The sequence below is a fragment of the Lottia gigantea genome (genome assembly GCF_000327385.1).
Source record: "Lottia gigantea unplaced genomic scaffold LOTGIsca_15, whole genome shotgun sequence".
NCBI classification, from domain to species: domain Eukaryota; kingdom Metazoa; phylum Mollusca; class Gastropoda; family Lottiidae; genus Lottia; species Lottia gigantea.
In genome coordinates, this window is record NW_008707797.1 from 561,235 (window position 1) to 577,499 (window position 16,265).

A 16,265-nucleotide genomic window follows, 5' to 3' on the forward strand; every position below is an offset into this window, starting at 1 on the left:
TTACATAAACTAACATTTTGTTTTATTTTTATCTAATGTTATTCTATAGTATGATTGAAACTGTTTTAAATGTACATATAGGAATTGTTATATTCTTTTTAGTTGTAATTTTATTGATTTTTGATGAATGAAGTTTGTCCTCTAAATTATTAGAAACATTTTTAAAAATGTAACAAATTGGCTTCATATAAAAAAAAATTGTAGACCTTCAGAAGACAACTCAGTTGTAAATTGATACACAAAAAAATAAATGTCAAAAGGTTTTGGTTAAGGTTCCATTGTTTTTTTTCTTGTACATCCTTTGTCAAAAGATATGACTATAATATATGGCTACTTCGACAGTTACTAAAATGATATCCTCGTAAAATAATAACCAAGAGGTTTGACCAAGGACCAGCTCAAATGCTCAAATCATTATCTGTAAAATATAGTTCTTTCTCTCCATTTTATAAAAAATAATATATTATTTTATGATGTGTATTTAGTAACCAATATTTGTATCAGAATGTATGTATAATTATAAAAATGTGATATGATTGTATAATTATTAAAATGTCTTAAAAACATGCATTGAGATTAATTCTCTAAGAATATACTTCTGGTATCTTATCTAATTAACTAGAGTTCTCCTCATCCTGTCTGACATGTTTTAGAGATGGGGAATAATAGAGATTAACTTCCCCTATAGGACTCTAGGCTTAATATGGGCAAATTCTGATCACAAGCTAGAAGTCTCGGAGACAAGTAAAATCTCCAGTGTCTGGCCGGCCTTACTCTTCATAAACAGCTACAAGCAATGTTACAATATTTTTATTAAATTTTATAATTTATCCATACCATTCAGCCGACAGACTGGCTTTTATTTCATCTGAATTTTCTCTTCGACTCTTGGTAATCAGACTGGATTCTCCACTTTTACGATATCGTCTTGCTTCGTCACGTTCGTGTTTTATCTTAATCTGATGTTTGAGTTTACGTTTAATAACTTCTGGATCAATGATGGTGGACGTGGTGCTGTTACTGTCCAAGCCTCGGGGATAACGATTTAAATGATGGTTCGTATGATCCATGCTCTCAACGTTTCGAAAGGGTCGGAAATTACGATTGGTACCAGCGATATCCGATTCATCATCAGAGCCATCCACAGCGTTATTAGTTGACACAATTGATTCACTGTCATCACATTCTTTAGGTTCACTTGTTTCAACATTGTCAATTTGGGTTACTTCCCCTTGAGAGTCATCAGCACCAATCATATCGCAGCGATTTAAATATTCTGTCACTTTATCAACTTTTGAATTGGAATCAAAATATTTCTCCATATCATCATGTTCTTGTTGAAGTTCTTTCGCCATTTTTTTATAATCTGTGATATTTTCTGAAGCATCTTTAAATTCTTCTTCTTCCTCTTCATCACTTTCATCGTCTTCATCTTCTTTTCCGGGGCCGTGTAAAATATCCAACTCATCAGCAGCCTGAAAAGATGCAAATATTATCCATTACTGTTTAATAATTACAGTCAGGGTTAGGCTACATCTAAAAAATAGTTAACAAATTCATCATCACGTAAATTATAAGGTTTAAAATTTTTTAACCAGATGGTAGAGCTCATTTATGGCTATCTCTAAAACTCTTCAGAAAGAAAATACTCTGAGAAACTGTTTTGAAATAAATCAACTTGGGTCAAAAGTTAATGACATTAATGAAGCACCTTCTGCTGAGATGTTGAGATACTTCTAAGAAATAAATAAACTTAATGAAGCACTTCTGCTTTAGCAAAACATTTTTCTAAAATTCTACAAACCTCATCAAATTCTTGAGCTAATTCTTTAGTAAAACCACTAGCAGCTACCTGGATATCTATATTCTCTTCTCGACTGTAATTATAATATTATTGTGTCAGTTAATCTCATTGTTCAATGTAGGGTGAATTGATACAAGGTGTTAGTTAATCTCATTGTTCAATGTAGGGTGAATTGATACAAGGTGTTAGTTAATCTCATTGTTCAATGTTGGGTGAATTGATACAAGGTGTTAGTTAATCTCATTGTTCAATGTTGGGTATATTGATACAAGGTGTTAGTTAATCTCATTGTTCAATGTAGGGTGAATTGATACAAGGTGTTAGTTAATCTCATTGTTTAATGTTGGGTGAATTGATACATGGTGTTAGTTAATCTCATTGTTCAATGTTGGGTGAATTGATACATGGTGTTAGTTAATCTCATTGTTCAATGGTGGGTGAATTGATACAAGGTGTTAGTTAATCTCATTGTTCAATGTAGGGTATATTGATACAAGGTGTTAGTTAATCTCATTGTTCAATGTTGGGTGAATTGATACAAGGTGTTAGTTAATCTCATTGTTTAATGTAGGGTGAATTGATACAAGGTGTTAGTTAATCTCATTGTTCAATGTAGGGTGAATTGATACAAGGTGTTAGTTAATCTCATTGTTCAATGTTGGGTATATTGATACAAGGTGTTAGTTAATCTCATTGTTCAATGTTGGGTGAATTGATACAAGGTGTTAGTTAATCTCATTGTTTAATGTAGGGTGAATTGATACAAGGTGTTAGTTAATCTCATTGTTCAATGTTAGGTGAATTGATACAAGGTGTTAGTTAATCTCATTGTTCAATGTTGGGTGAATTGATACAAGGTGTTAGTTAATCTCATTGTTTAATGTTGGGTGAATTGATACAAGGTGTTAGTTAATCTCATTGTTTAATGTTGGGTGAATTGATACAAGGTGTTAGTTAATCTCATTGTTTAATGTTGGGTATATTGATACAAGGTGTTAGTTAATCTCATTGTTCAATGTAGGGTGAATTGATACAAGGTGTTAGTTAATCTCATTGTTCAATGTTGGGTGAATTGATACAAGGTGTTAGTTAATCTCATTGTTCAATGTTGGGTGAATTTATACAAGGTGTTAGTTAATCTCATTGTTCAATGTAGGGTGAATTGATACAAGGTGTTAGTTAATCTCATTGTTTAATGTAGGGTGAATTGATACAAGGTGTTAGTTAATCTCATTGTTTAATGTAGGGTGAATTGATACAAAGGTAATGTATAATTTTGAAGCATGATACGACTTGGAATTCTTTCTACACATTATTAGACTAATGAAATGAACTGAATTTTACCCTGAACCTTCCTGAGTAAATAAATTAAAGCCAAAATTCTTTCCATCAAAAATCAATAATTTATCAAGAATCACTCACCTGACATCTGAGAATTTGGGGAATAATTCACTTTCATAATTATATCTTTTAGAGAAGAAATTTCTAACACACTGCACATCTCTATCAAAATACCTGGAAAATAATCAATATCTCACTTTAATCAAATTATTTGTATTTGTAAATCAATTCCATGTTCAGGTGTCTGCTTTTCTTGGATCTCATAAATCATTCTACCTTTGGTAGATTACATTTGAAGATTGGAAACATTATATCAAAGTGTCTCTTTCATCAGACATAATGATAAAAACCCTTTGTTTTGCTGGTCAAAAAACCAAATAAGATGTTCAATCAAAAAATTCATGTTTTTTTAAACTCACCATTCAGCGTTTAAATGTGAAGTAGAAATCATCTGAGGAAAATCTATAACTGTCACTTTATCATCGGAGTCTAACATTAGATTAAACTCGTTAAAATCACCATGTATCAACCCAGAGTTTCCCAGTCTAACTATAATCTCCATACATTCATTATAAACAGTACCAGGATCTTCTAATTCACGGACTTGACACCTACAGGGAAACAATGAATCAATAATTGACAAGAGCTCATCTCCTGCTGACAACATGTGATTTGAACAACTGGCTAATGACTGAAGCTAAACTTTCAATTAGTGTTGTGCATGGAAAGCACCTGTCTGGACAAATCAAACACCTCAAATACTCACTGTATTGTACATAGATTCTGTTGTATATTTATGACCTCAGTTAAGTCTACTGATCAATATATACAGAATTTAAATTTCATATTTATTCTAAGAACCAGAATTCCTTTTAGAACACTTTCAAGTACCAAAATTTATGAGAAAAAAGGAATTTAAAAATATTTAGAAAACTTACATAGGATAGCCACTGATGAGTTCCATGATGACAGCATGTCTACAATAATCTACAGGTTTCGGTACTGGAAACTTTCTTTCATACAGCGCCTGGTAATAAAACACACCAGATAATTAGATTTTAGACAAACCAATTGATTTGATTTGTGATATTGTCGTATGAAGTAAACAGGGGCTCAGTGCTTGCAACTGGCAGAATTAGGACCATTTGAACAATTGTTGGAAGCTAATCAAGAGCTGTATTGAACTCAACCAAGATCCAGAAGCCAAAACAAACAGAAATCAGCTAAACTTACCTTCATATAAGCGAATTCTTTCATGGCAGCAATACGTGATAAATATAACCAGGACATATTTTTACGATGTTGATGATAATCACGTTTATTTTTTAACTGACGAAATGATGTACGACCAAGTCTACAATATTCACACATATCATTTCAATAAATTATTGAGATCTTTTAAAAATACACTGGAGGAAGGATACGTCCTTAGAGGACAAATATCTATTAAAATCTTTTAAATGTTATTTCCAAGCCAGTATTAGCCATGGAAGTTATATTGATATAGAAAGATAGGAACAACTATTTGAAAAGATAACAACTAAGGTTGTCTAGGATCCTGTCTATATGAAAGAAAAGAAAGAAAATTCTGAAATTACCTGTGTAGTTTTAAAGCTAATTGGGTATCTTCATTGTTAGCTATGATGTAAATATCTAAAAATAAACAATCAAATAATAAACTGCAAGTAGAAACTAAAATATAACTAAGTACATTTCAGAACTTTCAACACATCAATAAATGCTTATATCATTGAGTTGAAAATCAACCAAAAGCCAGGGCAAACTGTATTAGCTGGATAATACAATAATAGTTTTAAAAAATGCTTTTAGTCTTGAAAGAAATACTGAATGTATCTTACCTGATTCTTTACCAACACCAATCTGATTTCCGAGTGAAAATACCACATCTCTATTAGCTAGAGCTTTCAATGCCAAATAATCATAACCAGAGTTGGTCAGTCGGAATCCTGCAACTAAAAATCAATTTCATGTCAAGGATAGATAATGGAAATTTTTCATGACATACTTATATACTCATACATGACACTTAGCCCAAAATAAAACTGAACAAGGGTTCTCATGACTTGTGGAGATTCTTTAATCAACAGTAAAATTTCAAGACACAAGAAAACTGAGAAATTTGAAAGAGATGATAACTCAAATATTTCTTATAAAAATAAAATATCCCATTTCTCCTAACTTCAAATAACTGATTTGTATAAATGTCAAACTCTTCCATTTCTATTACACCTACATTTCCGTCCGTTCTTTTCATAAGCCACCAATCTATGTTTGGACAACTCATTGAGGATCTTGTGAACACCACCACTATGTAGATGGGCAATGGCTGCTATCAGTGGAATTGGTACAATCTCATGATTCTTCATTCCCATTTCAACCTGAAAATGAGAATATAAATTTAAGAATAAACATGTCATGTGTCATAGCTTTAAAGTCACAACTCCTTATTTTAAATCCAATGAGATTGATAAAATGAGACATTCTCTAAGTAGATATATCAAATTGTAAACAAACATGGCCAAAACCAAAAGTCGCACATGTGAAAATGAAGGAGATCTATTTTGACTTACAGCCGTTAAAACTCTGAAATCTTCCTTAGTAAGATACCTCAACATAGCAGCTTTTAATTTACCCATTTTACTTTTTGTTTAATCGATCTAAAATAGCAAAATATCGTCAAAATATTAGAAATAAAGTTATCAACACATGTACCGGAAGTTGGACATCTTCTTTACTCTCGATTTACCAGACTGGTTAAGATAACTCTACAGATACAGTCGATACTCAGACTACACTTAATTTTCTTATCTGTTATTTACCATGTATGGGGTGATGAATAGGCCTACAGATGTATTTAATGGGACCTGGACTTATTTTGATCACAGATAATTCTCAATGTGCCATTGAAACGAAAGTTTGGGTATCCTATTTGCTATAGACAGAACCTTGCCAAAAAAACCCATAGGCCTCTGTTTCGTGGACATTTTTATATACGTCTGCCCCTCTGTCAGTGATACAGGTCAGAGGGGCTGCGATGGAAAACACATCTTACATAGAGTGGGACATTAAACCGAACCTCTGTGTGCTCGCCTCTCGACAATTTGCAAATGCAATTGAGCGATAAGATGTCCTTAACTGCACACTTCACTGTATTGCATTTCAATAGGCAAGTTTTTTCTCTACAAAATCACTGGAGTATAAACAGTTTTTTTAATTTAATTTATTTGGGACAAAAAGTAGGCTTCATTTTTAAAATTCCGCCTCAACAAATAAACACAAAGGTTCACGTAGAATGTAGGCTACTTAACATGATGGGACCCTTTGCTGAGGCGGTAGGTGACGCCTGTTTCCAGACCAGATGAAAGCCAGATGAAAGCACCCGTTGTCACAAAAATTATAGGTAATGAAAGGTGGAATAATTTGAACGACTCGCAGAGCTGAGGATGGTTTATGTTCATCATATTTCAACAAGGTCAAGAAATTTGATTGGTTTTGGAGGGGGGTAGGGGGTCTACATGTTTGGGCTATAATTAGGTATGAAATTAAAGAGTTGAGGGGAACCCCATACTTGATATAAAAGATATAAGTAGACAGGGGGAGAAGGGGGTTAAAATGATATGATATATGTTGAAGTTTGGCGAGAAGAATTATATATATATACAATTAATGATATATAGTGATATTTGGGCTATTATATATGATATTTAGATACGAGTCTAGACCGGGTTGACATATCACAGACTTTACCCACAGGCAATACAGCCCCGGGGGTAGGGAGATAGTAAGACAGATAGAAAACAACAATAGGTCATTCTCTGCAGGGGGTAGTCGGAATAGGAGGGGATCGTTTTAAATTTCTTATCATTGTTGTAGAAAATATATAATGTTTAAAGTAGAATTTAGAGTCCATGGAGGCTTTATTGTTCCTGAAATCAGGCAGATAGAGGGTCTATATACGCATTTCTTATAAATCTGTAATAACTGTACACTTGAACATTTACTCTCATTTTCAAGAGATTCGCTTGATCAATCACTGAAATCGATATAAATCCAGTCTATATTTCAGTAGGATGTCTGTACTATAACCAGGACCCGGGTAAAGTTTAAGAAAATTTGTCATGTGAGGACTCTACAATAAGAAAATAGCACATTAAAACAAGACTACAAAATTTTCATTTTATCTATCTTCAATTGACACTGAACCTTGGGCTATTTCTAATCTTACTCTATTGTATTAGGAATATTAGTCAATCTATAAACTATCGTGCTATTTATTACCCCTCACTGCCTCAGCCTAACTGAATCAAACTGAATCAAACTGAATCAAACTCATAACAAGTATAAGCCCCACCCTAAACCAATGAAATTTACCCTAAAAAAACAGCGCCCGCATTGTTACCCGTCACTATTTAAAAAAAAGGAATCTATTGAATCTAACTGTGCTATGTCAACTTGATCAAATCGACACCTGAGCCTATTAAGGACGGCGACTTTTTATTGTAGACAAAACTGAAGTCGGATTTTAACATTGAATAGAGACACAATTAACTGTCTTATATGAAAGTATATCAGCAAGTACATCGCAAATTTTTATTTTGAAGTCTCGTTTCAAATTTCTGGTAAAATTTCATAAAATATATTGGTCCGAAACATCCGCCTCTATTCTAATTCCGGCATAGGTCGAGATAATACCTTCGGATTTTTCAACCCGGTTTCCCCCTGTCAGTGGTGCAGGTACGAGGGGCTGACATGGAAAAAGCGTCTAGTCGTTCGGATGGGACTATAAACCGAGGCCCCGTGTGCTACAGGCTGTGCATGTTAAAGATCCCTCGACAGTTGGAAATCGAGAAAGAGCAGGCTGATGCCGCTGTCCTGGCAAAATTTCCCTCATTGCACCATTCATGGCGTTGCCCGTCTTCATTAGCCCACATGGTACAGAAAAGTAGGACGTAAAACTCCATTCATTTCATTTCATTTCTATTCTAGCCTCTGTTATATATTTTGACACCAACCGACAACTTTCAAAATATCTATCAGATGTTTCGGTCTAAAGATATGTATGTAGTTTCGTATTACGCATGAATACCCCAATCTTTGACAGTCGAGCGAAATATTAAACATAAACAAAAAAATCCAGATTGTTAACAGCACTCAAGGGCAAGGATCTTCTAGATATTCTCTAGATTTACCTCAGGTAACCACATTGCTTGTAATTCTTAAACAGTTGTGAAAACGACAACCTTCTAGTCGTTCGGATGTGACCTCAATGCACACTGCATAGCGTTACCCGTCTTCATTAGCCCAAATGGAGCAGAAAACTAGGACGTAAAACTCCTTTTAATTCATTTCAGAAGTAGCAACAATATAACCAGATTTAATTAGAGAAAACCAATATATCTTTATTTGATTGAAGGCGAATAGAATGCCAGAGACTCGTTGTATTATGGATAGATATGACTGATCTCTAAAATCAGATTTTGAACCGAAAATTTAGACGAATGTATCACGTAAAGGAAAGGATTATGAAATTTAATAAAAATATAAATTACGGTGTAAACTAGTAAACATGATATGCCTGTAATTTGTTGACCCATTTAACAGTTTTGTAAATATTTTAAGTCGGTGTTATTCAAACCCTTTATGATTCACCCCTACTGAAGGGAGTGACAGATAGTTAGTGAATTTGATTTTAACGGGTCGTGATTACGGTGAAAGCTTTGACAAAAAATCACAATAATTATCTGATCTAATACTTTATAGAAAATTATACATCTTCACAGTGTCAAGCTATTACAAACTTCATCTTCACAGTGTCAAGCTATTACAAACTTCATCTTCACAATGTCAAGCTATTACAAACTTCATCTTCACAATGTCAAGCTATTACAAACTTCATCTTCACAATGTCAAACTATTACAAACTTCATCTTCACAATGTCAAGCTATTACTAACTTCATCTTCACAATGTCAAGCTATTACAAACTTCATCTTCACAATGTCAAGCTATTACAAACTTCATCTTCACAATGTCAAGCTATTACAAACTTCATCTTCACAATGTCAAGCTATTACAAACTTCATCTTCACGATGTCAAGCTATTACAAACTTCATCTTCACAATGTCAAGCTATTACAAACTATTCATCTTCACAATGTCAAGCTATTACAAACTTCATCTTCATAATGTCAAGCTATTACAAACTATTCATCTTCACAATGTCAAGCTATTACAAACTATACATCTTCACAATGTCAAGCTATTACAAACTTTATCTTTATAATGTCAAGCTATTACAAACAACATCTTCACAATGTCAAACTATTACAAACTTCATCTTCACAATGTCAAGCTATTACAAACTTCATCTTTATAATGTCAAGCTATTACAAACAACATCTTCACAATGACAAGTTATTACAAACTACATCTTCACAATGTCAAGCTATTACAAACTACATCTTCACAATGTCAAGCTATTAAAAACTTCATCTTTATAATATCAAGCTATTACAAACAACATCTTCACAATGTCAAACTATTACAAACTATACATCTTCACACTGTCAAGCTATTACAAACTACATCTTCACAATGTCAAGCTATTACAAACTACATCTTCACAATGTCAAGCTATTACAAACTTCATCTTTATAATGTCAAGCTATTACAAACAACATCTTCACAATGACAAGTTATTACAAACTACATCTTCACAATGTCAAGCTATTACAGACTACATCTTCACAATGTCAAGCTATTACAAACTTCATCTTTATAATGTCAAGCTATTACAAACAACATCTTCACAATGTCAAGCTATTACAAACTTCATCTTTATAATGTCAAGCTATTACAAACAACATCTTCACAATGTCAAGCTATTACAAACTTCATCTTTATAATGTCAAGCTATTACAAACATTCAGCCCTTCCTACCTGTATCATCAATGACAACAGGAAACCAAGCCAAAACAAATATATAGAGAGTTATCTTAACTGTGCCGGAATTGAATCCTGGACAATTTGATAACATAAAATAGAGTTTTTAATCCTACTCTATGAAATGAAATAGAGTTTTATATCCTACTGTCCTTGTACGGGCTAAAGTCACGAAGTGTACAATGGGGAACAGTGATATTACGCTGCACTCTTATATAATGTACTCTTATGTCCAAGCGTCTAAGTTCACAGTCAGTATAATAAATAATTGGCGAGGCCTGGGGTGGTTTGATGATGAGATTAGTCGTCCAGGAACAGTAGATCTAATTAGGACAAACGTAATACCAGGTAATAAAGGTTTATTTAAGAGAATAAAGTTAATGTAAAATATTTAAAATAAATACACCTCGCCTAATTATATCAACATTGTGTTACAGTGTATTGAATACAGGTAAATTACATAATAGAACTACAGTTTTATAATGAGTTATCCTACCTTCCTATAATTGCTTACAGTAATACACCCTAGTTTTCTCTTAATGAAGTTTTGTTTTTTATGAAACATTGCCCAGATCTTTTAAACACACTTTACAAAGTATTTACGAAGCAGACCATGGTTACTCTTTTCGAAACACTTGATGGTACTTCTCATTTGAGGAGTTCACTATTATACTATTATTGCTCCCGATTTTGACGAGATTTTTGGTTACAGAATTTGTTTTGCTTGTAAAGATTTTTATTACTATGAATCATTATAAGGGAAGGGAAGGGAAGGGATCAAATAAAGGCCACGGAATTATAAAGGGATTCACAACATCAGGCCTTTTTAGAAATAAGCCAACTCGTTGAACAGGAGTGAGATATGAATAATGAGAATATTCCACAGCACGAAGACCTGGCTATCATTTTATGCCCTATAGACTAAGCTTAGCTCTTTAAACATAGACTCGAAATTCTCCCTGTGTTTTAAAACCCTCTCTCGAAAACAATTCATCGTATATACATCATAATAAGCACAGGTAATTCTTGAAACATCAAACTTTACTTAGATTATATAAACATTTATTGGACCCTCGAAAAAGATATATATTAATGTATATTATGAATACCAAGTAGAAAAGTAAATAAACAAGATATTATACATCCTAGTTTCAGATCCTCCTACCTTCATAAAGGTGTCAAATAAAGCGCAGAAGATAATTAAACATTTTAATGGTATTTAGTTTGGTCGACTCCGGGTTTGATGGACGTAGTGCATATCTTGTTTGTGAGACAGAGTTCAATTCTTGACTAATTATCATTTGAAGAATTTCTGTGTAAAGAAGATAGCATATAGACTTATCATTTTTCAGTTTAAAAACTTATTGTTTCCTATTTTGAAGGGTTTTTGTTGGTGAGGCGCAGCACATTCCTTGATCTAAGCCTCTTATTTCTGAAGGATTTTCCCACGTTTACAGGTGAGGGGTTAACCTACATGTCTCTGTGAATAGAGAAGAATTAGGAGATTAATAAAAGGTGTAATTACGACTACGGACTGACCTGGCCATTACAGCTACTAACAATACAACGGTTTCGCCTGATTGAGTTCATAGTCTCAATCGTGAACTCAAGTCGTATAGAGAAGAACTAACGGTGAAGGTTGACTGAATAGAGTTGAGCTCAAACCCGAAAACAGGTTTTAACATAGTTGAACCAAGCTTCAGACTGACAAGGTGTAGCGAGGAAGGCGGACACCATGGATTTGGACAAAACCGATCTAAAGATCGATCATTTACAAACTCAAATCAATAATTTGTCTCATAAAGTTGATGCCTATCACGGGGAGATTTTAGATGTTGTGACAAAAAAGAAAAAGAAACAAGAAACTGTAAGTTGAATTAAATATTTCATTTAAAAAAAAAATATCAACGCCTTCATTTTTCTGTCAAGTGTATTCATTAGCGCAAAAATGTAAGATGTAATTACAAAAGTTTCATTTCATTAGTCCAATATGATACAGAACAGTTGGATATAAAACTCTATTTCATTTCATTAGTCCAATAAGATACAGAACAGTAGGATATAAAACTCTATTTCATTTCATTAGTCCAATATGATACAGAACAGTTGGATATAAAACTCTATTTCATTTCATTAGTCCAATAAGATATAGAACAGTAGGATATAAAACTCTATTTCATTTCATTAGTCCAATAAGATACAGAACAGTAGGATATAAAACTCTATTTCATTTCATTAGTCCAATAAGAAATAGAACAGTAGGATATAAAACTCTATTTCATTTCATTAGTCCAATAAGATACAGAACAGTAGGATATAAAACTCTATTTCATTTCATTAGTTCAATAAGATACAGAACAGTAGGATATAAAACTCTATTTCATTTCATTATTCCAATATGATACAGAACAGTAGGATATAAAACTCTATTTCATTTCATTAGTCTAATAAGATACAGAACAGTAGGATATAAAACTCTATTTCATTTCATTAGTCTAATAAGATACAGAACAGTAGGATATAAAACTATATTTCACTTCATTATTCCAATATGATACAGAACAGTAGGATATAAAACTCTATTTCATTTCATTAGTCCAATAAGAAATAGAACAGTAGGATATAAAACTCCATTTCATTTCATTATTCCAATATGATACAGAACAGTAGGATATAAAACTCTATTTCATTTCATTAGTCCAATAAGAAATAGAACAGTAGGATATAAAACTCTATTTCATTTCATTAGCCCAATAAGAAATAGAACAGTAGGATATAAAACTCCATTTCATTTCATTAGTCCAATAAGATACAGAACAGTAGGATATAAAACTCCATTTCATTTCATTAGTCCAATATGATACAGACCAGTAGGATATAAAACTCTATTTCATTTCATTAGTCCAATAAGAAATAGAACAGTAGGATATAAAACTCTATTTCATTTCATTAGTCCAATAAGAAATAGAACAGTAGGATATAAAACTCTATTTCATTTCATTAGTCCAATAAGATACAGAACAGTAGAATATAAAACTCTATTTCATTTCATTAGTCTAATAAGATACAGAACAGTAGAATATAAAACTCTATTTCAATTCATTAGTCCAATAAGATATAGAACAGTAGGATATAAAACTCTATTTCAATTCATTAGTCCAATAAGATACAGAACAGTAGGATATAAAACTCCATTTCATTTCATTAGTCCAATAAGATATAGAACAGTAGGATATAAAACTCTATTTCAATTCATTAGCTCTATTTCCCCAGAAAAATGATTTGTACTCCCAATTGAAACCCCCTACATTTCTAACAAATGAAAATGAAATGTGATTTTTGTACGTTTTTGCCCTAAAATGTGTGTCATCAATTCCATTCTACTGTTCAAAACTTTTCGGCGAGAGAACCCTTTATGATACTCTATGGTAGACTCTTGTCTTCCAACGAGCTACTGTTGGCACCACACTTTGATTTTGAATTAAGGTTGTGACATGAAACTCATTATTTTGAAACCAAATATAAAATTACAAGTCAATGTTGATGATCTGGCAAATTGTCCTCCATTGCACACTGCATAACGATGCAAGTAGCCTGTGGCACAATGTTACCACCCTTACACACAATGTTACCACTCTAACCCCACANATGTTACCANCTCTAACCACACAATGTTACCACTCTAACCCCACAATGTTACCACTCTAACCACACAATGTTACCACTCTAACCACACAATGTTACCACTCTAACCACACAATGTTACCACTCTAACCCCACAATGTTACCACTCTAACCCCACAATGTTACCACTCTAACCCCACAATGTTACCACTCTAACCCCACAATGTTACCACTCTAACCCCACAATGTTACCACCCTTACCACACAATGTTACCACTCTAACCACACAATGTTACCACTCTGACCCCACAATGTTACCACCCTTACCCCACAATGTTACCACCCTTACCACACAATGTTACCACTCTAACCCCACAATGTTACCACCCTTACCACACAATGTTACCACCCTTACCACCCTTACCACACAATGTTACCACCCTTACCACACAATGTTACCACTCTAACCCCACAATGTTACCACCCTTACCCCACAATGTTACCACCCTTACCACACAATGTTACCACTCTAACCACACAATGTTACCACTCTAACCCCACAATGTTACCACTCTAACCCCACAATGTTACCACCCTTACCCAACAATGTTACCACTCTAACCCCACAATGTTACCACCCTTACCCCGCAATGTTACCACTCTAACCCCACAATGTTACCACCCTTACCCCACAATGTTACCAATCTAACCCCACAATGTTACCACCCTTACCACACAATGTTACCAATCTAACCCTACAATGTTACCACTCTAACCCTACAATGTTACCACTCAAATTGCCCGAGGGTGAAAACCTATTGTAATGTCGTACATCTATAAGCTGTGTTGGAACACTGTATATTTTTTGTGGCATTGGAATAGCGAGTTGAATTGTTGTCTGCTTGGCGATTAGATAAGTGGGTTAGAATCCGCAAGATCAATGACTCCGAGAGTCGGCCCAGTGCTGGCCTTTATCCTCTTTCGCCCAATAATCACAAACTCATACTTTCTGAGATAAATTTAGCTGAGAAGTTCTCTGAAACTCGAGCTATCAATACCTATTAATACTGAAATACTATCTCTCTTCTCACGACCTAACATCCCCTAGTCGAATAGCTGTACGACTCCGGGACCATCACAGGCTGAGAAAAATGGAAAGCCACATCATACATCAATGTCCCAATTATCAAATTCGGCTTGAAGTCAAAATTACATATTTTCTTTCCTTATTTATATATAAGATAGCTTTGAGGGAAGATTAAACTTCTTGTGATATATATATACACCTTATAGACGTATTAAATACTGGGAACTCGAGTTGGAGGCGATACTTTAATCATAAATCATATTTATATTTCAGAGAATTCATACTGCCCCTTTAATACCCAATGAGTGGATATTTATTAACGGCGTTTCCTTTTAAGTCTATTTGGAATGAAGTAACATTAACCTGTTTAAGGTCATTTAAAATAGTCCCATTTTAATCTCGAATGTCCATTAATTGACGCCATTTTAACAGATTTTCTGCTTTTTTAGATTTGCCCTTTACGCTCGAACAATGTTGAATAAAGATGAATACTATTGGTTAATAATTTCTTTTCCAGCTTGACCATGACCGATTTCGTTTTTCTTATAAACATATTTTTACTTTAGGTATATTTTTTTATAAATCGAGTGAAGTGATCACACATCGTTTAATATTGTACTGAACCGCGTAGTAACTAACTAATACAGTCATAAAACCCCTCCCAAAATATATTACAAACAGGAGTTGGCATAGATTTACTCGATATGATTTGAAATATTTATATAATAATCTTAATAAAAAGTTAAAGCCAAATGTTATGGTGAAAAAATTTATTATCTATACGTCCTATTGCCAAAGTAGACAAGTGTGCAACGAGGGAAATTTTGACTGGATAGAAACATTCACTTTCCAACTGTTGAGGAATCTTTAATGTGCACAGTCTGTATCACACACGGCCTTGGTTTATTGTCCTACTCGAGTGACTAGACGCTATTCCATGTCAGTCCCTCAGACCTACATTAGTAACAGGGGAAACTGGGTCAATAAAGCCGAAATGGTAGTCCCCTCTGTACCTGTGCGGCATTCTAATTCAGACTCACGGTTATGTTATGAAGAACTCAGCTAATGAGGGACATTTCTAGAGGAATATATCCCCTGAATAATGTTTGTAATTCAAACAAAGAAAGTAGAAGACAGTAACGAGTATATGAATATATTTAATAGGTGCAACATTTCAAAACAAACATAGTACTGAATACAGATAGATATATCTCGACCTTAGAAAGAAAAATAAATCATATATTAACCCTGTAGTATAGTTATTGACTAACGATGGACCCTGAATATTATATTATATTATAGAGGGTTTAGCCTATAACTAATACAGTTGTCTACTAGCCGTGTACCTGATGATTTAAGACAGTAAGAAAATAATTTAGGGTTGTTTGAACGTAACATTTGAACCCGGATATCTATTTCAAAAAGTTAATTTACGACAACTCTCGTA

General features: G+C 33.5%; 1 protein-coding gene across 1 annotated transcript; it reads right to left on the reverse strand.

Annotated features, from left to right (window-relative positions):
- Positions 1–691: 691 nt before the first annotated feature.
- On the reverse strand, positions 692–5,802 carry LOTGIDRAFT_212972 (hypothetical protein; the record flags this gene model as incomplete). The annotated part of the gene is made up of 10 exons (XM_009050376.1): positions 692–1,463; positions 1,805–1,877; positions 3,227–3,319; positions 3,565–3,756; positions 4,084–4,172; positions 4,379–4,499; positions 4,744–4,798; positions 5,005–5,118; positions 5,400–5,544; positions 5,737–5,802. 10 exons carry the CDS (start codon positions 5,800–5,802, stop codon positions 828–830), a joined length of 1,584 nt encoding a protein of 527 aa, XP_009048624.1. The 3' UTR covers positions 692–827.
- Between the last annotated feature and the right edge of the window lie 10,463 nt (positions 5,803–16,265).